Consider the following 22,959-nt stretch of genomic DNA (forward strand, 5'->3'; position numbering starts at 1 on the left):
CAGATCTGAGAAGATCCGGCGAAATTATATAGATGACGTATACATTTTTTTTACACTTTTTATAACAGCTATTATTTTTTAGTTCAAACACCCTGGATACATAATAAATTTTAGGATACAAAACCATTTAACAGTTTCTTTGGGCTTTACTATTGATCATGTTGGAACGTTTACTTAGGTCCTATTGTAAGCGTAAATATTGTGCCGCATAACTCTTGTACAGTCGGATAACACGGATCAACGACATGCAACTACGTCGAGAATGTAAAAACAATTAAAAAGATGGTACGATTGTGGTCAAAACCGTACCTACATAATATCTTGCCGGAGTCTTTAGTACCTAATTGGCATCAGAAGTATGAACCGATTTAAAAATAAAATAATTATCTTCTCTTCTCTTCTTATTTGATTGAAATTATTATCTTATCATAGAATCTCCCACAGCTAAACCGTTTTGGTATGACTAATTATTTAAAAGTGGTTATAAATTATGATAAAAATTGGTGATTCGAAATCCGCCTTGGTCGTTACTCATTACATTTTTCTTTTTTATTATATTGGTAGACCACCTAGGTAGACTTACTATTTTAAATAAATAAATCATGATCAAAGAAACATTACCTGATCTCTTTCATAATTGTTTCTCTCTGTAGTACCCGCATTGCACCCGTGCGAAGCCGGGGTGCAATGGGTACTAAATATATTTTGTATATTATATCATTCTAAATGTACTGTAATATACAGAATGTCTTACAACGTTTACAGTATTTCAGTCATTAGACAATACAGACCGCTATGTCGCTGCGTTTCAAATCTGTAATATCTTCGAAAATATTCATTTAAATTACATGCTATAAGTGCAAAAAATGTGTTTATTTACGACACCACTTTAGAAACCTCTAAAATTATCAGTGTTTCACTTCATTGTGTATAATAAATATAAACCTTCTTCTTCCTCTGAAATTTGCTATGTTAACTAGTTTTAGTACACAAACAACGAAAAAATATAAAACTTGTAACTTTTATCCCTAACCCCTTAAATTATAGGGGATGGAAGTTTGTATAAGACTTCTGACCCTAGAGGTCTGAAAATTAATAGAGGTTTGACAATTGATATAGGAACTCCTTGTTATTATAAATAACAAAAAAAATACACCAAAGTCAGATTAGCATTGAACTGAACGTAAATTTTTCATTCAATTTTGACAATTCTAACTTTTGACATAATAGCTTAGCTTTAATTTTATTTCAATTTGTGTCTTTCATCCTTCTGAAACAAGAAGCGTTAGTGAGACATTTTGGTGCTATTTTCGTACCTTTTCGTGTAACCGCAAATTTCAAATGATGTTCTCAGAAAAAAATGTCGTGAAGTAGCTCAACTATAATGTTTGCTCAAGGAAAGTTAAGCAGCAACCGAATCAAAACCGTATTTAAAGGACTTAATAATGATTATAAATCTGTTTCAGAATTATTCTGACTTATATATATTATTAGTCTGGCAATATTATTTTTTATTGACATTTAACGTTAAGTATTATTTGTTGACTTGTTTATGTCAAATAATACAGCTGATCGTCAAATCAAAATATACAAGACGTAAAAAATGATAAAAACAACTGTAATATTGTTATTCTCACATTTCTAGCGAAATTTATAAATCTCTATCACAATGGCTACGATGATTAAAGAAAAATCAAAAGACGTATGTATAAAATATACTCTATATCAATACTAAAATATGGTTTTGTTTATATATAAATCGTCTTTGTTTATTACAATGCATAATTCAGTATATCGTGACTTCTTAAATTGAAACAAAGGGATCAGTAATATGATATGTGTTCAGTAATTCTTGTTACTTTTTTAATCAAATCATGATGATTTGTTTTACTTGTATTTATCAAATATAATCTGTAATAATGATAAAATAGTATACAATAATATGACATTGGGTATTTTATAGACAAAATAAAAACTTCATTGTATTTTTAAATTTATGTTATAATATTTGAAACAGACACATTTCATAAAAATTTAAGCAGATTTATTAGAATAGTAATTCTTCTCCATCTGTGGTGTCTTCAATGTTTCTTTAAATAAACTTGATTAATTTTTTTCTGATTGCTCGTTTGTTTGATATGTTTCGTTTACAGTAAAATTGTGCATTCACTATAAATTTTAATTAGTTACAATTGCTTTCAGAAAAGGAAAAGTAAAGATAAACACAAATTAAAAAAAGTTTTCTTACCAGAAGTGCAGCTTGAAGAGCAGGAGCAATCTATATCCAATGAAACTATACCAAATGAAATATTACCAGAAACACAAACTCTTACAGAAATAACAAATTTTCTAGATAAATCTAATATAATTGAAGAAAATAAAAAAGTAGAAGTAGAGCAAACTTTAAATGTAACTGCCATATCTACTACTGATGTAAATAAAGATGTTGAAACTACGGAAAATATTTCCATCAGGGAAATAGAAAATGCCAAGGAAATTGTGTTACCTTCAGCTCCTTTACTTGAAGAAAATGTATCTATACAGACTTCCTACCTACAATCTGAAAAACTTCAGGAAAATACAAAGACAAAGGTCACATGCTTGCCATTAGATGAAGCAATAAGACTGTTTGGTGGAAAGGAGTTAGCTGAAGTTAGAGCAATTAGTGAAAAAGAGGAGGCAATTGTCGAAGCTGGACCTCAAAGTAAACCTGATCATCCCTTAATAGACCTGCTGTCTACTTTTAGGTAAAAATATAATATATCTTTACTAATGTTTATTAACTCTTATTCTTGTTAGTCAAAATAGCCTTTCCAATTGCTAAGTTACAAACATCTGGATTTAAATTTCGAATACTTTGATATCTGTCTATTATAAGCCTACATCATTTGTTTTTCGCTACCTTAACTAAAATTGTAATTGGGAAAATGAGGTTTATTTGATTTTTTTTTCTTTACACTTTCATTTCTTACCTATTCAAGATTAAATTGTGCACACATGTTGGAAAGGGTATGGACAAGGATTAGAAGGACATTTAATTAATACCCCCCCCCCATGCTCGTGCTAATGAAAACTAGTTTATATTTTATATTACTGTGGTCCGGGTTGAAGTTGAGTGAGCCAGTACAATTATACATACACCCTTCCGTGGTGGTGTTTTGTTGAAGGAAACCTACCATCAACAATACTATTTGATCAAATGTCATAAAATGTTGTTTTCAGAACTTCGTTAATTGCTGTCGACCGTGAACGCAATCGCTTAAGCTGTAAATATGTCGAAGAGGAAAAAAGTAGAGCTACTCTTTGGAAAGTGGAAAAACGTACATTAAATTTATCGGAAAAGTGTGCTTGTGGGACAAATGTAAATTTGAAAGCTAATTTTGATGTTGCTAAGCTGGACAGGGAAAGGTTATCAGCGGCACGCTTGCGATTAGAGGCTCTATTGCAAGATGTGCAGGATTCCTATTGCCATCACCAACATACAGCATTGCAAACGCATTGTGATGTAAGTTTCGGGTTATTTATTTGCCTTAAATAAATAGAAATAATAAAATATTTGATGACATGAATCACATAAATTACTGAATTCTCTATATCTGAATATACTTTTTAAAACAAACACAAATATACCATAGTGTTATCCATGCGTTCTGAATTTTGAAGGTGGATAGGATACACTATGTCCAAAAAGTATAGTGTTTTAGTGCCCTAACCTTCTGTGTTTTTGGCTACACATTTAATATTAACCTCGTATACATATAGATAGACAAAATAGATTTAAATTAATCGAAAACATGAAATGTACATAACCAATATATAATACATATATTTTATTTAAAGATAGATGAGGTGATAAACGAAACGATACAGAAACCAAATGAATATATTCGTGAGGCCTTGTCATTGGTGTTCGAGGCTCTGCGATTTAGTGACGCAGCGCCCGTCGCGTACGCTGAAGCGCTACAGCGCTGGGCCAGCGTGCTGTCTTCTGTTTTATTAGAAGAGGATAATTTAAGTCACCTGCTGTTTGTTCTACATAATCTATTCAGGTATGAGTAAAATTTATACTTTTATTATAAATGTAACCGGTTTGTTTGCAAAGCAAATTTGAACATACCTGTCGAGTATTTATTTATAGAATAATAATACATAAGACATATTAATATACATAAGACGAATTAAAGGACCACCATAATATTGGTGTATATATTTTTTCATGTATTAAATGTGTTTGTCAACAACCTGTCCACTCCAGACAGACGAGGTCAGTCCAGTGGGCGGGGCACGTGCTCAGCGTGCGCGTGCCGGACATGTGCGCGGCGGCGCGCCTGCTGGGGGTGCTCGAGCTGCTGCTGACTCGGCCCTTGCTCGAGTCGGCGCACGAGTGCACCGAGGGTGAGTGCTTTGTGTTAATTTGCTGGGTTAATAGAATAAACCAGCAATATATTTTGAGATAAAAACTGAGCTTCGCACTTTATAATTATAACAAGTAATAGAGAGGGGATTTGAGAGACATGACGATGGTGGATACACTGAACTCCGATACGCTACGATTTATCCCTCGTTTAAATAATTAAAGTACTGGAAAATTTAAAACAATTTGAAGTATAATAGCTTGTTAATTTTATTGATTTTGAATCTCATCTGCGATTTTGGTATTATTTCATGCAATATAAAATATTTTAAATTAATAGTAATAACTATCATCAAAGTGGGGAAAAATATTTTATATTGTATTTTTAGTTTTGAGCATTTCTCGTTTAGTATATTATATCTTGTACTTTCGGATATGGTCTGCTACGCTCACATTCATCAACCAATTCGTTCTGTATTTTATCACAATAACGTATTCTCAAGGTAGGTAATGAATTCTTTCATCAGTGTTTAATTTCTGGAAAATGTTAGTATAATATAATGTGTTTATAAATTCAGACAGTGAAGCGTGGGAGGAGCTTGACGACAGTGGTGAGGGGTGCGCGGTGGGCGAGGGGCGGCTGCGCGAGCGGGACTTGCTGGCTCTGTTGCGGGCGCTGCCTCTGAGGGACTTACTCGCGCGCCTTGCGTTGTTCGGGAGACAGGTCAGCTAGTTTGCCATATATATCGTATAGATTTACATTTAAGTGAGAAAGCGTCGAATTCGGCTGCCTGGAAGGTCGTCCCTAGCACACCATTGATTTTAGAATTATTAATCATTCCAACCACTATCAATGGGCCACCACTCATTTGATGTTCGGTGAAAATGTTATATCCCTCGTGCCTATAAATTATGGTGTCTCACTAACCTTTTAATCCCAAACGGTTCTAGAACTTATCTTCGGTAATCGGCAATTCTCGAGACCATAATATTCTGATAAATAAGTAGTCTTAAACTTGTCATCGTTAAAATTAAATGCTTGAAAATTAAATTATTTGAAAGTAAAAAAATATATAGGAAAAATAAAAAAAAGTGCAATCGTATCGTTTCAGGATATGAGCGAGCAAAGTGAGCAGCGGTGGGGCGACCCGTCCGGCGGGCACGGCGTGCTGAAGGCGAGTTGCGGCGTGCGCGCGGCGCTGCACGTGTGCGTGCGGGCGCGCCGCTCGCACGCCGGCTACGCGCGCCTGCGGGCGGGCCTGCGCGCGCTGGCCGCCGCCGCGCTGCACGCGCTCGCCGCGCTGCACGCGCACTCTCGGTCAGACACTAAATAATACATTACGGTTGAATTTATCACAATTGTGTGCATTTTTATCAAAGTGCTATACGATTTAAAGTAAAATTGTCCTAGTCAAGAACTATAAGGCGACAGTTAAGTTTTCTCAACTTTCGCCCACTCGCATTTGCAATTGAGGTTTGCAGTATGACCCTATAATAGTCAAAATGCTTATTAAATATAGAAGCTTTATCGATCCTCAAACATTATCATCGGCTCAAAAACACGATGACGTTGATAATATTGTTATGATCAAATTAATTGAAACTAGACATCAAACAATTTGATTGGGAAGTTTCAATGAAAGCGTATTACCCTCTAGATCGTCGTACGTAAACGATTTAGCAGAGAAAATACCAGCGGAGCTGGAGGCTTGCTTCGCTGCAGGTCTCGCTCTCCTGGGAGAGGAGGCGTACAAGCTGCCGGCCACGCTGTTGAGTGACGACGTCGTGGAAGAGTACTGCAACACGCTTATTGGTGGCTTGCACGGTGAGTTTGTAATTCATTCTAATATAGCTATGGCGAGACGACAACCGTCGCTACTATAACTAATTTTTTCATGGAACTTATTGTAAAAAAGAAAGGTATTTTTTTTAACTTAGCAAATATTTTTTGTAATGTATTTATAAAAAATCGAACATATAGCTTAAAAATGCACTATTAAATAAAAATAAATATATTATAAAGTTCATTCAATATTATAAATTATTTTAGAAATAAAGAGCGGTTTAAATATAATATCGTACAATTCCCATACAGATAAATCGGTGCACATCGCGTCGCTTTCAGTGCAGGTAGAAGCGCTGTCGTGCGGCTTGCGCACGCGCATCGTCGCGCAGGCCGCTCTGTCCCGCCCGCAGGACCAAGATCTAGCTAGGACCGTGCTAGATTTTTTGTTTCAGGTTTGGAAAAGTTTTGTAGGGTATTATAGTGAAGCGGGCAATATTCTCAATTAAACAATATAATTTTAGTGATAGTTTATTTACATTTAACACACTTAAACAAATCAATATATTTTTTAGACGGGAATTCATCGCAAACCATCTTGTAAGGGTCTCTGTGACGTCACCGCGCGAGAGCTCCTACCCAAATTACTTGCAGTTCATCCTCACGTTCATACCCTCGCCTTTCACATGCTGGCTGACTACAACCAGGGTATGTAAAATAATTTTCTTATCCGGTAAACTTTTAGACTTTTTCAAACAACATTTTTCAAATAAAAGCTTTTACTTGGAGAGCTTGTACAAGCTCGCCAGGGTTGATACCGTTCACGCTTCGCATTTTCTACCACCTACCGGTTCGGATTGGAAGGATGAGTAAGCCACGTGATGGGCACCTCGTTCGAACAAAAAATAATTAATCAATTCACCTATAAATAACGAAGTTTTGCCCGAACATACAAAAATATATAAAAGCACCCAATTTTAGAACATAAAAAATTATAAAAAACGTTAAATGTTTCGAGTAGTGAAAACTTTTAGTGTAACTTTTGTCAGTGGAAGCGGACAGTTCACTGTTGGAGCCGCTTTCTCTTAAACATTGGCGCCCAACATCGGCCGAGATTGTCGGCGTGCTGGATGACTGGGCGATCAGATGCCCTCAACTGTTGCAGCATCTGTTGCTGAACTTGGACTACACGCCGCATACGTGAGTTTTATTATACATTTCAAACAAAGAAAATTAATCTTTAGTAATTAACCGATAAGAACACACCTACATAGATAGACGTTTTAATATAAATATTTTTTAATGGGTAAAATATATTTAGATAAGTGTAGTAAGTAGTAAATAATTCTTATTTTGCTTGAAATCTCTATATTTTGCCACTCACTCACTGTAGTCACTAATATTTTTGTTCTCCAATTAGTCAGGTATTTACAAATATTATAGATGAATTATTTAATTTAAATAATACATATGTCGGAGGGACATCGGATCCATCGTCAATATTGTATATCGTGTGGGCGTGGGTAATCGTGAAAAGAATACAAAGAACACTTAGTCATTATTAAATACACTTTATTATACGATTAGGTTCGCACACAAAGTAATCAAAATAAGAATTATAACACCCAAAACACTTCAGGAACGGTAGGACAGTTCCATGACCTCTCTCGGCTAATGGATTGTTATGCTAATGCAGTGAGTGTTCTGCCCAGACCCGAGCGATGCCTTCACGACTCTGTTGAAAGCGCGCTGAAGTTAGCACCGACCCACACCGAAGTCAAATTCACAGCCGTATACTGAGTCAGCGTGTCGTTACAGCGGGGTCGCCCTGGACAGCCAGCTGTCGGCGGGCTCGTGGGTGTGCGAGTGGGCGGCGCGGCGCGGGGCGGCGCCCGAGTGGGCGTGGCGGGCGCTGCGGGCGCTGCGCGTGCACCGCTCGCTGTGGCGCCGGCCGGGCTGCGCGCCGCCCGCGCCCGCCCCGCCCGCCGCCGCGCCGCCCAGCGCGCTGCACGCCGCGCTGGCGCTGCTGGCCGGCGACTGGGGACACTCGGTGCCACTGGTGAGTCGAGCCGGGATCGTGTGATTGTTGGATGGAGTTGATTTCGTACAAATACTTTCGAATGGATTTTGTATTTGATTTTCTTCTAGATGTATAATTTATAATTGTGTGCCTACTATAAATACTATGTCACATAATTTTATTATTCAGTGTTGTAATAGATACTCAATTAAACAGACTTGATTCCTGCTGCGTCTAGTTATTTAACACAGTGGTGACCCGATATCAGCGTGAATACTTTTGAATCTTACTTTTAAAGTAAAAGAAAATGACTTCTCAACAAATAGCAGGAGCCAGCATAAGTGATCCACCAGAATTAGCGGTTGTTACCGTGTCATCAAGAATACCAGAATTTTGGTGCGACCAACCGCGACTTTGGTTTGTTCAATGCGAAGCCATCCTTGTACCTCAAAAATTATCGCGATTTAACTTAGTTGTCACCAAGTTGGGTAAAGAGGTCATACAGCAGGTCAGTGACATATTGCTTAAACCGCCTGACGTCAAGAAATACGATACCCTTAAAGAGCGATTATTAAAGGTTTATGAAGAATCGGAAATTAGGCAGTTCCAAAAACTACTGAGTGAAATGGAACTTGGAGACCAAAAACCTTCTCAGCTTCTACGGCGAATGAGAGACCTAGCACGTGAAAAAATTTCGGACGAGACATTGCGTATAATGTGGCAAGGTCATCTACCTCCATCAGTTCGAGGTGTTCTAGCAGTCAGTGAAGTGAGGGATCTTGAAAATTTAGCTGCCATTGCCGACAAGGTTATGGAAACTACACGACCCTTGCAATTTGCCGAAGTTCAAGCCAAGTCAAGCTCCAGCACCAACGCCAGCACCAGCAGTGACACCGCTTTCATTATTGCGGAATTAGCGAAATTAAGTCTAAAAATTCGTAACATCGAGAAACAAAGGAATAGACGTGAAAAATACAGAGGTCATCGTTCGCGATCTCGATCGGCGTCTCGTATTCGTAATACGATGCAAAACAACCCGGAATGGTTATGTTTTTATCAGATTTCGTCACAGAGCAAGAAAATGTATAGAGCCGTGTGCTTGGAAAACGTTACAAAATAAGGAAAACTAAATGTGGTGCAATCGCAGGTGGAGATATGCGCCATAACCCCAGTCCACCGCCTTTGTATTAGAAATAACATTAGTGGCTTAAAATTTTTAGTCGACACAGGAGCAAATATATTGGTTTTACCAGTAAATAGTCGAAAATTTTACAATAATGGGTCGAGTTATTAAACCAACAGTTCGCTTCGCCTTGTGACTACATCTTCTTAAAAAATAAAGCATCTCTACAATATATATAATAATGGGGAAAACACAAAGTAAAAATACAGAAGAGCATCATCATAGCTCAAAATGGGGCAGGAAATAGTGCCGCCTCTTCCGCAGTAGCAACAGGAGAATCAAATCAAGCTTCACTGATTAGATATGAAATATATCTACTCTTTATCATCCTGGCAGGAATAGCGTACATGATGTGGAGGAAGTGCAATGCGTTCGCTATCTCCCGTACAATCTCCGCCGCTTGCGGCTCTGAGAAGTAATGATGCTCCTGTATTCGCGACAGGAGTTGACCGCCGTTGATCTTCTCGAAGACAAGATAAAACTTGTCCGTGTCCTCAAAGAATTCAATGAGCTGGATTATGTTTGGGTGACCTTGGCAATAGTGGAAGGTTTCCACTTCGCGGAAGACCCGGGCGCGGGCGTGCCCCGGTACTTTGTCGATGATCTTCACAGCAAACTCCTGCCCCGTGTATATGTTGACACACGTCTGAACCGAGGCGTATTCAATGTAAAGTGTAGAAACATTTATTTTGTTACATTTATTTATTATATATTATAGGTGGTCCAAAAAACTAAATTGTTATTTTTGTCGTGCGTAAAAAGTTATAGAGGCCCATAAATTCAATAATATGCTATTAATAGGCGTGTGGGCCTGGCGCGGAAGCTCTACTCCAGCTGGCTCAGACTCGTCCGCTGGATGCGCTGCACTGTGCGGGATTCATCATGAGGGTGATGGCGCAATCGCCGGAGTCCATTTCTTTTACGCCAAAGTTAGTGTAGTTTTAGCTCTAAATTATAGTTTGAATAATAAACAGGTTGAATGACGTATGCCGTAAAATGCAGATGATTTAAATATTGAGAATAATAATATTTGTTCCTCAAATGGTATTACATGAAAAATTACTATACTTTTAACATTTAAATGCATTGCAGCCTACATGTAAGCTTTTATAACAGTAAAATACAAAACGTAGATTACCTGAGATTTTGCCATCATTGTGGATAATATCTAGATTCACAGAAATATTTGCAACGATCCTGAACTTTGGGCCGTCGCTGGTGCAGCGCGCGTTGGGCCAGCGCGCCGAAAGCGGCGCCGACTTGCTGCAGAAGCTCGTGCTGGACCAGCTTCAGGATCCAGAGTAATTATTATTATTATTCTAAAAGTTGTTTGTTGACAAACGCCTCCGCGATTCAACCGACACTCAGTGACATCTCCTGGCGACTTTCTGAATTTATATTACTGAATCAACTTTAAATCGTTTCCATATATGGCATTTTTAATAAAACCCAATCTCCCCCCCAGCACAGACGAGGCGGAGCGCAGCGCGCTGCTGCGCGCGTGGCTGCACGCGCTGTGGGTGCCGGCGCTGGCGCCGCGCGCGCGCGCGCTGTTGGACCGCGCGCTGCGCCGCTCGCGCGCCTGGTGCACGCTGGACGCGCACGTCGACGCCTTGCTGCAGGTTGCACACAAAATATACTTTGTCATGTTACGGAACTGTATTAAACATTAAGCTCCCACCGGTTCCGAAGGTTGGTAGGTTCCGAAATAAACCGGCAATAATGTCAGTGTAATTTAATTTGTATAATATAAGCAAGCTTTATATAATCTTCTGTTGAATGCCTTATTCATTTTTAACTAACAATTTATAAATCGGAAAAGTCCAATATATCTGCGATTTTTAAAAACTCATCCTTACGTCTCGTATATACAATGATTATCAAAGTGATCAATGTTACCGCATACATAATATTCTTGTAAATATGCAGTGACACAAATGCAGTATTCCTTCTTTATTAAAAACATCCCAAAGGGTCAGTCCCTAGGTCCACGGTTATAAATGAGTCTCGTTAATTCGCTTCGTCCGACAGAATGGGTCTCATTCAATAGGTTCGATACCCGCAGGAAGAGTCGGGCAAGGAGTACGTGGGCGACGCCGTGCGGCACGCGGGCGCGGCGCCGCTGCTGTGCGAGTGCGCGCTGCGACACGCGCACGCGCGCGAGCTGGCCACGCACATGTACGCGCGCCTGCTGGAGCAGCTCGCCCGCCAGCAGGCCGCCGCGCAGAAGATACACGTCGATAACGCTCTGAAGGTCGGCCGATGACGACGAGCTCTTTCAAATTATGACAACTAAATGCTTGGAGCGACTTTTGTACTGCATCAATCGATATATAATCCTAGTAACTCCGCAGCAAATCGGCTCCTCCCTGTGTGACGACGAGCTCTCGATTCACCGCTGCGCATACGCAGTGCTGTCGGTGCCCATGCAACATCCCGGTCACGTGCTCCTGTGGCGCCTACTGCTGCACATGTGGCTGCACCGGTCGGTACCATATTGCATATTATTTAATTATTTAACATTTATAACAGAAAAGTAGGCTTGCAAATGTCAATGTCAAATCATCTCATCAGAACAGTAGTAATCGTAGTAGTCGTATAATAAACATAAGTAGCGGTAGTATTAACTAATAGTTTTACTTTACTTATAGAAGGTCCGCATCTGCACCACCTGTTGGACCACTTTTCTTCAGTGGCATAGTCAAATCACGCACCCTCGCACAACTGAAGAAACGCCTTCAAGAAACAGCAGCATATCATCGTAACCAGGTTGATATTCTCAAGACCGGCGATAGTGCAACCTCTAGTGCTGCAGCACCAAGCAAAGTTAGAAAGAGTACCCCCCCTCTAGATAACGATCTATTTCAAACATTATCTGTAGTAACCGATTTAATTGGAAAATCGGAATCCGAGCAGGATTTGACTGTGTCAGAAGGCGATAGCAATACTGAGACTAAAAGTGAGAGCGAGACAAAAGGATATGATGTATTGAACCTTATCTGTTACCACACTGCGGCAGAGAAGTAAGTACTTAAAACTTTAGCAACCTTGACATATTAAAATATTTTTTTTTTTTTTTTAATACACATCAGTTTCATGCGTTACAACAAGAGTATCTCTCTGCATATTTATTATAATGTAATTACTCGTGGTTTACACTTTTTGATGCCAAGTTTTCATTTTATTGTTTTTTTTTTTAACTGTAGCATTCGAAATACATTCCATCGTTTGTATTATTTTAAATGGTCGCTATAATTAGGACATAGTTTAGTTTAATCACTTTGTACTCTTAGGATGGTTCGTGAATACTTGATGTGGCTCGATGAGGGAGAAAACGTGCGTGCGTATCCACATCACGCGGACATAGCAAGATATATTTCGGAACAGGTTATTTTAAAAATATAATAATGAATATACAACTTTAATTTGTATAGTAAATAGTTAAGGTAGTAGTTATCAAAGGAATTTATTTATCGAAGCGATTATATATAATAATAACCCAGGCTCTCGACGCGGCGTGGCGCGCCTCGCTCGACGACGCCCCGCCCCCCGCGCCGCCGCCCGCGCCCCCCTCGCCGCCCCGCCCCCCGACACACTTCGAGCGCGCCGTGGCGGCCGTCATGAGCATCGAGGACGGCTCGCAAAAAAGGCACGTCATTAATTACATTACATTAACAGCCTGTAAATTTCCCACTGCTGGACTAAAGCCTCCTCTCCCTTTGAGGAGAAGGTTTAGAGCATATTCCACCACGCTGCTCCATTGCGGGTTGGTGGAATACACATGTGGCAGAATTTCGTTGAAATTAGACACATGCAGGTTTCCTCACGATGTTTTCCTTCACCGCTGAGCCACGAGATGAATTAAAACACAAATTAAGCACATGAAAATTCAGTGGTGCTTGCCTGGGTTTGAACCCGCAATCATCGGTTAAGATGCACGCGTTCTAACCACTAGGCTATCTCGGCTCTAATTAATTTATTCGGCATTAATTATATTTATTGATATTTTCGATGTCAACGATTTCTTTACTGCTGATAACCTTACAATATTTAATGTCAGATACGAAAAGAATAACGTTAATAGAAGTAGAGAAGAGTAAATGATGTCTTAATGTATAGAAATGTATTAGTAAAATTAAAACGAGGATGCAGTCGATTTTGCCCTTTAACACGATATCTTTGTGTAGAGTTGGTATGATATATTTATAAATGATTGCAGATACAACATGCACACTTCACACATATCCATCAGTGATTCGGTCTTGGAGGATCCATTCTTACTGATTGAAATGGTAGAAAAATATATAGAAGAATTGAAAAAACTTACCGAGTAAGTTAACACAAATTGTCTCTTTTGGAAACTAAAGTCACTACTCATTAATGTATATTTAATATTTTTTCAATTTTTACTTAATTCGAATGGGCTTCAGAATTTGTAAAATCAATATAAAAGAGTTTTTTTTTTTTAATTGAGAGTTAGAAAATTTTCGCATTATTTTATTTGAATAATGTTTATTTTTATTCGACGCTTTGCTCTGCTAGCACCTACGAGTGTGTTGCATCTATTTTCAATGTCTACAGCAAAATAAAATATTCGGTAATCTGCAAAAAATATCTTAAAGTGAATTCCTGTGCTTAGACAATGGCAGTCGGACTGCTTCCGCGTGGCGCTACTGGACAGCCAGCTATGGGATCTGGTGGAGGGCCTGCGCGTGCGCCGCCCTCTGCCCCCCGTGCGAGCTGCCTGTCCCCAAGACTGCAAGCCCCTTGTCGTACACATCCCTGTGAGCAACTATGACAAGGCCTTTAACTAAAAAGACACTATGATTTTTTCCACTGCTTCAGGCCTCACACCAAATTCACAATTGTTTTTTCTGTTTAAGCAATGAATGCTATTACATACACGAGAAGACAAATCACCGTTTAGATACCATAATGGCATGGCAATGTAAAGAATAATTTATGTCCCTATATGATACATAAAAATATTTAGTTGCATGTGAGTATATCATTTAATTCACAAATCAAAATTTTTCTTCGTCCAGGAAGACGAATGGTGTATATCTTCTGGAGCGGAACAAGCCATACACGAGAACAGGTAAAATATTTGTATTGTATTGCGATATTTTTTTTTAACTATCGGTTTTTATGGATGTTGATTTACTAGCTTTAAAATTTTATTAAAATTTTGGTGTAATCCTTTCATAGACATTAAGATTATTTAATAGAATATTTTCTGAGCCTTTCCTACGTATAACGTATGTATTTACTGTTATATAATGGTGTCAACACATCGCTTGGTATTCTTTGTCAAATATAATAACATCCGCGTGTATTGCCGCCGGGCGCAGACGCAGCGCGCGCGCAGCCGTGCGGCGCCTGGCGCGCCCGCGCCCGCACGCCGCGCGTGTCGCCTCGCTTCTGCACTCCGTGGGCAGGTAATGGTCCGGCACACGGGACGGTTTTTAGATACACTTTTAAAGTAATTATCTATTCATTTTGTATTTTATTTATAGAAACGGTCATAACACCTTGTACGTTTAAAATATCCTATATCATCTGAAACGAATACGTGTCTTGAGTGATTTTAAGCCCTCTTTAAAGAAATGTAAGAGTGAACATGAGTAGGGCCGGAGTCGAAATATCTATATTTTTACACTCGCATAAATCTCGTATACGCCTACATTCCTGTGTAGACGCATGTGGAGCGCGCAGACGGGCGCGCGCGCGGCGCAGCTGGCGTGGGGCGCGGCGCCGCGCGCGGAGCCCTACCCGCCCGCGCGGGACGCGCTCGCGGCGCTCGTGGCGGCTGTCGCGCAGGTAGGCGCTCGCCTCTCTCGACCCGTCAGTTCTCTCGGTGTGTTCTCGTGCTACCCTGCCTTACCTCTCGACAGCGGTGGCTCAACCACGACAGCGTGCTCACGTCCGAGTTGCTCGCTCGCTGGAGCACCGGCAGCGGCCTGCAGCAGCAGCTGTGCGGGGTCCTGGTTACGCCGGCGCGTATGCCGGCCAACCACTGGCCGCGACTCTACGGCACGGTGCTGGCGCTGCCTCTTCCCCCCCACGCCATCTTCAGCTATTTATCCAAGGTCTTAAAATATATTAGATTTAATGCCATCTATACAGAGAGATTTTTTTTATAAACCACTTATTTAGTTAATAATTAACTACATTGCTCAAATATCGAACTTGAATTGGCGTGTGTAATACGCTTTTCTCACAGAAAATTGTATGGCTGCATGTCCAATCGATCATACAGACTATTACTATAAAACTTTAAAGCTATACGAAACGCAAAGACACAGTGAAAGTTTAAAAAAAAGATATCGAACTTTGAATTTCAACATTTCAACATGCTCGCTGCAGTTCGACATAACCCACTGGGCGGATGTCACCGACACGTCTTCGAGAAACGAAGTTCTTGAATCAATCGTCAAAGCTGCTACGCGGATAGGCCCGGAGCCCAAAGAGCAAGACTTGGTTTTAGTTGAAGTAAGTGTATACTTAAATAAATATCATTTTTTAAAAAACAAAGGCCTTATTAGTGAACATAATACGTTAGTTACAGAATATCGAAAAATCGAGAACAAGATAAATCCTTTTTAAACGGCTGCTGTCATTGTCATGTCATGTCTTGTCATTTTGGATATTTTAATTTGCAAACTATAATTTGAATAAGGTTGACTTAAATATATAACAATCAAAAGATTCTCGTATAAGGCGGTAACTCGAATATGAAGTAATTCCCCTAGATTCTAGGCGTCCACTCCGCGGCGCTGGTGCGCGAGCACGAACTCTGCGAGCACGTGCTGCGCTGCGCACGCGCGTGCGCCGCGGGCTCGCTGCCGCCGCCCTACTGCGCGCACTTGTCCGCACTGGCGAGCCGCGCACGCGACCTGCACCTGGAACAGGTGGGCACCATAGGAGCGTACTGTTATCAGCGTGAGGTCTAGTCCATCGAAGTGGAAGTATCAAATGACGTTACGTTGACGGAATGACAAGGTTGGCGACGCATTGACGATGTTATATGGCTAATATTTCTTACAGTGTCAATGTCTACGGGCATTCGTGTCCACACTGAAAATGTCTAAGATCAAGCACAGGCTACAAACTGACTGATAGTTTGAACTTTTCCATATTTTGAAATATTGCCAAACCTATATCCGATAAAAAGTGGTACTTTTTACCTATTTATTTAACTTAACAATTTCAGACTGGACGACTCCTTCACGATCTTGGCGTAATTTGGTGGGAAGCTCGCTCGTCGCCCCGAAATAATAGTTCACTCTACGCTGAGTACGCTCCCCACTTCGCAAATACGTTGTACTCTCTGTTGAAAGAATTCGTCGCCGCAGCTGTCAGATGTACTTATACGCCGGAAAGAGGTACAATATAAATAAAATTTTATAAACTTGAATGTTGTAACTAAAAGCATTTTGTAAGCTTGACCGTTTGCTATTTAGAAACGTAACTGTTTTTCTCTTGTTTGGTAAACGTAAAATAAAATTAATTTATTTTTGGAACATGTAATTATTTTTTACTTTTCCGATCGAAATAATTTATAATTTAAAATTTACATAACAATTACGTTTAAGGAGAATGAAACATCATTTCAGATTCAGAATAACAGTCTTATTACCTAAATATTTTACAAAAAAAAAATATGTCAAAAAAAATTTTTTTACGTCTTATATTTTATCCTATTTTTAAATAACACATGATGATATGTACTGTAAAGTTTGTCGTTATCCCGAAGTGGCGTACTGTTCGTGGCCGGTGCTCCAGACATCGTGGTGTCCGTGGGTGGCGCCACAAAGCTCGCTATCACAAATCGACCGCCAGTGCGAGGTGCTTGAGCGCTTCGTCGAAACCATACGCATGGTAATGGATGACTGTCCAGGTACGAATGATGCATAGTTTATATTCCATATACTTTTTATTTTAAAAATAATAGATTTTTTTACAAAAGTACACTTGTCATATAGGTACTACCAAATTGAATAAGTGCCATTTTTTTATTTAATTTATTATAATTTAAATTGAACTTCTTTATTTTAAACGTCTACTTTCTGGTAAATCTGACTCTCGATGGTAAATTATCTCTTAAATAGGGAGCGCGGAGGCCATGTTACGATATACGTGGGAGTGGGCGGCGCAGTGCGCCCTGAGCGAGCCGCGGGCGAGCTGCGCGCTGTTGGCGCAACTCGCCCTCCTGCCGTGGCAAACGCTGTGGCTGCGAGCCGACTGCGTGCCGCTGGCGTTGCAGGTGATGCGCTCTAAATGTTAAGCTCACGAATACATAACTTTTTTTACTGTTTTTTTTATAATATTTTAATATGTTCCTAGTTATGTGGTATCGCGGATGAGGAGGCGAGGCGCTGGTTCGGTGAGTTCGTGCGGCACGCGAGCGCGGAGTGCTGGCTGCGGGGCGCGGCGGACGAGCAGGTGTCGCCGGCGCTGGCGGCGCTGCTGGCGCTGTTCACGGCCGCGCGCCCGCTCGTGCCGCCCGAGGTGAGCACATCTACTGTATCGGAGCCGGAGTACTGGCGCTGTTCAAGGCGCAGGGTTCATCGGATTATGGACACTTGGATGTGCACACATTTGAAAAAAAATCTACAAAGTTGTGAATAAAATATATTTTTTGTTTATATATTTATATACCCTTGTAATTTTTTCGAACAGACACTCGAGGGGGCATATCAGTTGCCATGGCATAGATTACCCTTGCCGGCGCTAGATGCCGCTCTCGAGAGGTACTTCGCCGACCACCACAATCCCGGCCTACCCTACCACGAGCTACCGCACTTCAGGTAAAACACGTGGAGTCGTGGAGTTATTAGACGTCGAATTCAAGTACTAGCTATGAAATGCCTCTTCAAGCAAATGATGTGTAGCTGGGCCGCTCTAACGCGAGTGTGTCCGGTAGGGTGCTGCTGTGCGCGGCGCAGCTGGTGCGCGGCGAGGGGGGCGCGGGGGGCGCGGGCGGCGCGGCGGGCGCGGCGGGGGAGGCGCGCGCGCTGTGCGTGTCGCAGTGGGCGCGCGCCCTCACCTCGCCCGCCCTCCGCGCGCACGTCGCCGCACACACCCGCTGCTTACTCCATGTGCTCACTGACCTCGGTGAGTACCTTCAAATGATTTTCAATGCATACCCGTCAATTAATTTCTTTTTGTATTTATGTCAGTTATAATAGATAATTTTATTATTTTAGTCTTCACCTGAGACATATATATTTATTATGTGAATTTATTATTAACTGTTCTTATTTATTTAATTCAGTTTGTATTTTCTAATCGACTTACAGTTAGACTTGAATGGCAGATAACCTATTTTGAAATTAGAATTTAAATGCATTTTCATAATTTGTAAAACTAAGCTAATGTTTTGATACTGACACTGTGACAATAACAACACAAAAAGTATTATTTAATGCTAATTAAATATTCTTTAATCTACTTGGATATACTATAATCACCTAGTGTACGAGCACGCCATAGATGATATCATGTGTCGTGTGTCCGCAGCGCCGTCCGTGGAGGAGGCCGAGCTGACGGAGCTGCTGTCGCGCGCACTGGTCGTGCTGTGCGTGCAGCCCGCAGACGCGATCGCTTTGCCGGTTACTACTGCTATTCTATATATTTCTATATTCTGAGGAACTTGTTTTTTTTTTCAAACCAATTGGTAAGCGGACTTGTGAATGGGCCATCTGATGGTGAGTAGATAGATCGTCAATGCACCACCAACACCTCATGCGAACTAAAATTTTCTGTCCCTTGTGGCTCTAGTTACACTGGTCCTTCTGAGTATTGCAGTAGGCTTGTTTCCACTAATAATAAATCGGATGGCTTTGAGTTTCTAATGATTAACCATGATAATTAGTAAATAAAAAAACAACTTTTCTACAAAAATAATAAAAGATTAATTATATTTTTGGAAAATAAAATCGACAAAATGAGGCATTTAATCACGTGACATTAAACACCAATCAGAGTTGCGTGACGTCACACCTCGCGAAACAAGCGCGGAACGCTACGTTGTTGCTATCAATTATCATTATGGCAGATAAACTGGGGGTACTACTTGGTTCTGGATCTTTCAAACACTCTGCGATTATTGACAAACTTTGTTTTTTCAACATATATCTTCTTGGCATTCGAACTTCGTTGGTATACAACCTGGTTTCATGCGCACTTGTGTCTTTACCCATAATATGATACTCTGTATAATTAGTCATATCATTTGGCAACTAAAAACATAAGAAGAGTTTGAATTATTACATTTTATAAAACGAAAATAATATTTTAACTCAAACAAATCATAAAGTCCTATTCTAGTCCTAACATTTTATAGGTTATGTGTAATATATTATATTTGCTAAATTCATTTCTTTTACGATACATTTATAACTAGATATATAAAGTTGTATTTAATACTTACATCGAAATGATCTTCACAGAAATAAATTGTGGAATTAGTTGACAAAATAAGAGCATCTTGCCTCCATGCCATTTTTAAGCACTTTATTCGTATTTATTTATTGTTTGGTACGTATATGAATAATTTGTCTGGCGTTTTTATCATTGTACTTTCACATTGGGGCACCATACAGTATTTATAATACGAGGAATTCATTATTTATTAAAAAACACAATTGACTGTCATACACAAACACGGCTGTTTCGCGAGGTGTGACGTCATTCAAGACGCCATGACAGTCTTGGCCTTTTTCGCGGTCAATTTCAAGTTCATTTCTAAAAACTCAAAATACTAACATAAAAAACCTATTTTTCTTAAAATAGTATATTTTTGGGGTGAAATAGATGCTAAGCTATAGTTTTAAACTAATTTCCAAATTTTGTCAACTAGCCTGTTTGACGGTAGAATATGTGATGAATGTCGGTAAAGTAAGTAAGGCGCGTTTTCGCAAAGCTCTACCACAAAGTCAAACAGTAACTACCGAGTGCTAGTTTACAGTCAGCTAATTAATCAAAATTACTTGATATCACGCCACTCTATCTTCAATATCATAGATTGCTTGAATAAATAAATGCAGACGAATTAATAACCTACTCCTTTATGAAGTCAGTTAACAATATATTTTAACCGGATACACAAACTATTATTTGTTAATATCACAATAGTATACCAGAATACGTATTTATTCATCATCTAAAGTATCCGAGCTAAAGCACTAATAGCTAGTATTTTCTGAAGTGATTTTAAATGCATTTGTATTTTGATGAGGTCCCGTTAGACTGTAACGATATTGAATGTGCGCAGGTGTGGGAGCAGTGGGCGTGTGCGTGCGACGCGCACGTTCGCCGTGCGTGCGCGAGCGCAGTGGCCTCGCTCACGGCCATCGACAGCTTCGCAACGCTCGGAGACACACTCGTCAAGGCTATTATGAGCGAGAAAGGTAGGCGCGTATAATTCCACTGGTAGTGGAAGGTGATTGATTCGAGATGGACGGTTAATATAGTACTAGAAGAAAATGTCAGACGATTTCCACGGTCGAAACCATCTCTTTAACATGAAAAACAGGCGATTGGATTGTTGCCTCTTTTTTGTGTTGAACATTTGAGGGCCAACTGCACTACCTAGTGAGTTACGGTTTCGGTAACGGGTGGCCCTGCTCGCACAGAGCCGGCGGAGTGGGCGGCGGTGTGGTCGCGCTGGGCGGGGCGCTGCGCGTGGGGCGCGGCGGCGCTGCTGGCGCGCGCGCGCCCGCACGCCGCGTACGCCGCGCTGCTCGCGCGCGCGCACCCGCCCGACGAGCTGCGGGACGTTCTGCGGACGCTGCTCGCTGCCGATATTGACTTGTATGTATTGTACCATTAATAATATTTTCACATCTATAAAGTATATATTTCCTTCGAATCGATTATCTTTCAACATATTATTAAAATGTTTAGTATACGTAAAATAAATTTTATCCCTAGTGTTCAGAACGAGGTGATCATATCCGTCTGGATATGCGTGGCGAGCCGCGTCAGCTGCGGCGCGGCGGAGGGCGACGAGTGCGCGGGGGCGGCGCGCGCGCTGCTCTCGGGCTGGGCCGAGCGGCGCCGGACGCTGCTGCAGCTGGTGACGCTGCATCCCGCGGGGAACTGTCCCACAGCACAGTGAGTTACGTTCGATTATGCTCTTTAGCAATTAGCAAGGTAACCTTGTGTGGCTGTTTCTGTTAAACACTGACAAATCTGTTCAAAACCTCTTTGAAAGAGATAGCTATGTTTAGTCTTGCCTAATTAGCTTGGCTTAAAGATTGTGTCACTATTAGTATAATGGATATCGATTGGAGTAATATTTTCTTGATGACTTTATGGCCGGCGGTCTACATGGACAACGTTACTAGGGAAGTTTAATAAAATAGTATATCTAGGAATTATTTAAGTAAGGGGCAAATTGGTTTTTGGACCCTGTGAGAGAAATCCATCATTTAAGAAAAAAATATAAAAAAAGAATGGTATCGCTCGGTCATTCTTTCCCACACGACTCTTTCACCGCAGACAGCAGCTGCTGTGTCGGCTGGCGCTGCACGTGCGCTGCCCCAGCGACGCCACGTGGCGCGCGCTGGAGAGCGCCCGCAGCGCGTGCGGCGCGCCCGCCGCCCCCGCCGCCCGCGCGCCGCCCTCCCCGCGCGCCGTGCCGCAGCTCGCCGCCGCGCTGTACCCCGCGCGCGAACACTACTTCGCGCACGAGCTGCGGCTCGCCCCGGGCCAGTAGGCGGAGGTCCCCAAATTACCGAACCGAACTAGGAAACTAAACCAAAAATGTTCGCCGACCTCGCGACACAAAAAATATTTACGAATTATCATATCCACGACAGATACGTTTAATAGTTTTCTATTGAAGAGTAAGACTGAGTTGAACCATTTTAATAGTGTATAAGAGATAAATTTATATTAAAAACGGCAGGAGGATTTTTAAAGGAATGAGGATGTTCGATGATCGATTGTTATGCTCAAAATAAAACAAAAAATGAGTAAAATAGTGATGTGACTAGACATATATTTAAAAGATTATATTTTTATCTACGTACCTTAATTATCTTAAAAATAAAAATAAAACTGTATTAGACAATTAAATATTATTCGAATAAATGTTTGTAAAATAAAAATTTCGTTTTAATAATTCTCACAAATAGCGACAACATTATAACCCTTACAGAAGACGATTTGCTTACTACGAATTGCGCAATTAATTTTGTTTCGAATTTTAAGAGGGAGGTCGTTGCTCACTTTGCCCAAACTAATTTTATCAAGCGGTCAATATTTATTATATAAATTATTTTACGTCAATCATCTTATTTCTATAGTTTTCGATTGACATTCGAACAAGACTTTCATCTAAGATAAATGACAAGCAATAATAAACTTTAGTGCAAAGCAATAAAAGCGTTCAAGTTCATCTTGACATGTAGATAAGATATAAGTATTATGTAAATTGTTTGGGATAACGTTATTCGTAACATTATCACAGGATTAGATAAAAGATAATATAAGCCCATTGTGTTGTGTATATGTATGGGTTCGTATATGTTTAGCGTAATCATATTCGATGTATAGAGACTTTATCCTGACAAATGAAAGAGGTCTATTTATAACAGGAAAACTATAAT

The 22,959-nt window shown here is 40.4% G+C and overlaps 1 protein-coding gene across 1 annotated transcript; it reads left to right on the top strand.

Moving 5' to 3' along the window:
- The first annotated feature begins 1,573 nt into the window (after nt 1–1,573).
- Nucleotides 1,574–22,392, top strand: LOC125067493. Its single transcript, XM_047676152.1, has 41 exons — nt 1,574–1,702; nt 2,203–2,747; nt 3,223–3,505; nt 3,841–4,049; nt 4,256–4,395; nt 4,933–5,078; nt 5,467–5,672; nt 6,013–6,179; nt 6,450–6,592; nt 6,713–6,845; nt 7,187–7,337; nt 7,956–8,196; nt 8,462–9,265; nt 9,783–9,968; nt 10,142–10,269; nt 10,513–10,641; nt 10,806–10,962; nt 11,406–11,594; nt 11,695–11,825; nt 11,992–12,363; nt 12,634–12,727; nt 12,844–12,989; nt 13,560–13,670; nt 13,980–14,124; nt 14,386–14,438; nt 14,692–14,778; nt 15,013–15,160; nt 15,235–15,429; nt 15,707–15,832; nt 16,093–16,251; nt 16,554–16,725; nt 17,097–17,240; nt 17,452–17,606; nt 17,687–17,851; nt 18,023–18,150; nt 18,267–18,457; nt 18,863–18,954; nt 20,619–20,754; nt 20,980–21,157; nt 21,278–21,460; nt 21,848–22,392. The coding sequence occupies exons 1-41, from the start codon at nt 1,670–1,672 to the stop codon at nt 22,062–22,064; spliced, it is 7,518 nt and encodes a 2,505-aa protein (XP_047532108.1). The 5' UTR covers nt 1,574–1,669; the 3' UTR covers nt 22,065–22,392.
- The last annotated feature ends 567 nt before the right edge of the window (nt 22,393–22,959 follow it).

This window comes from Vanessa atalanta, chromosome 11, assembly GCF_905147765.1.
Source record: "Vanessa atalanta chromosome 11, ilVanAtal1.2, whole genome shotgun sequence".
Taxonomy (NCBI): domain Eukaryota; kingdom Metazoa; phylum Arthropoda; class Insecta; order Lepidoptera; family Nymphalidae; genus Vanessa; species Vanessa atalanta.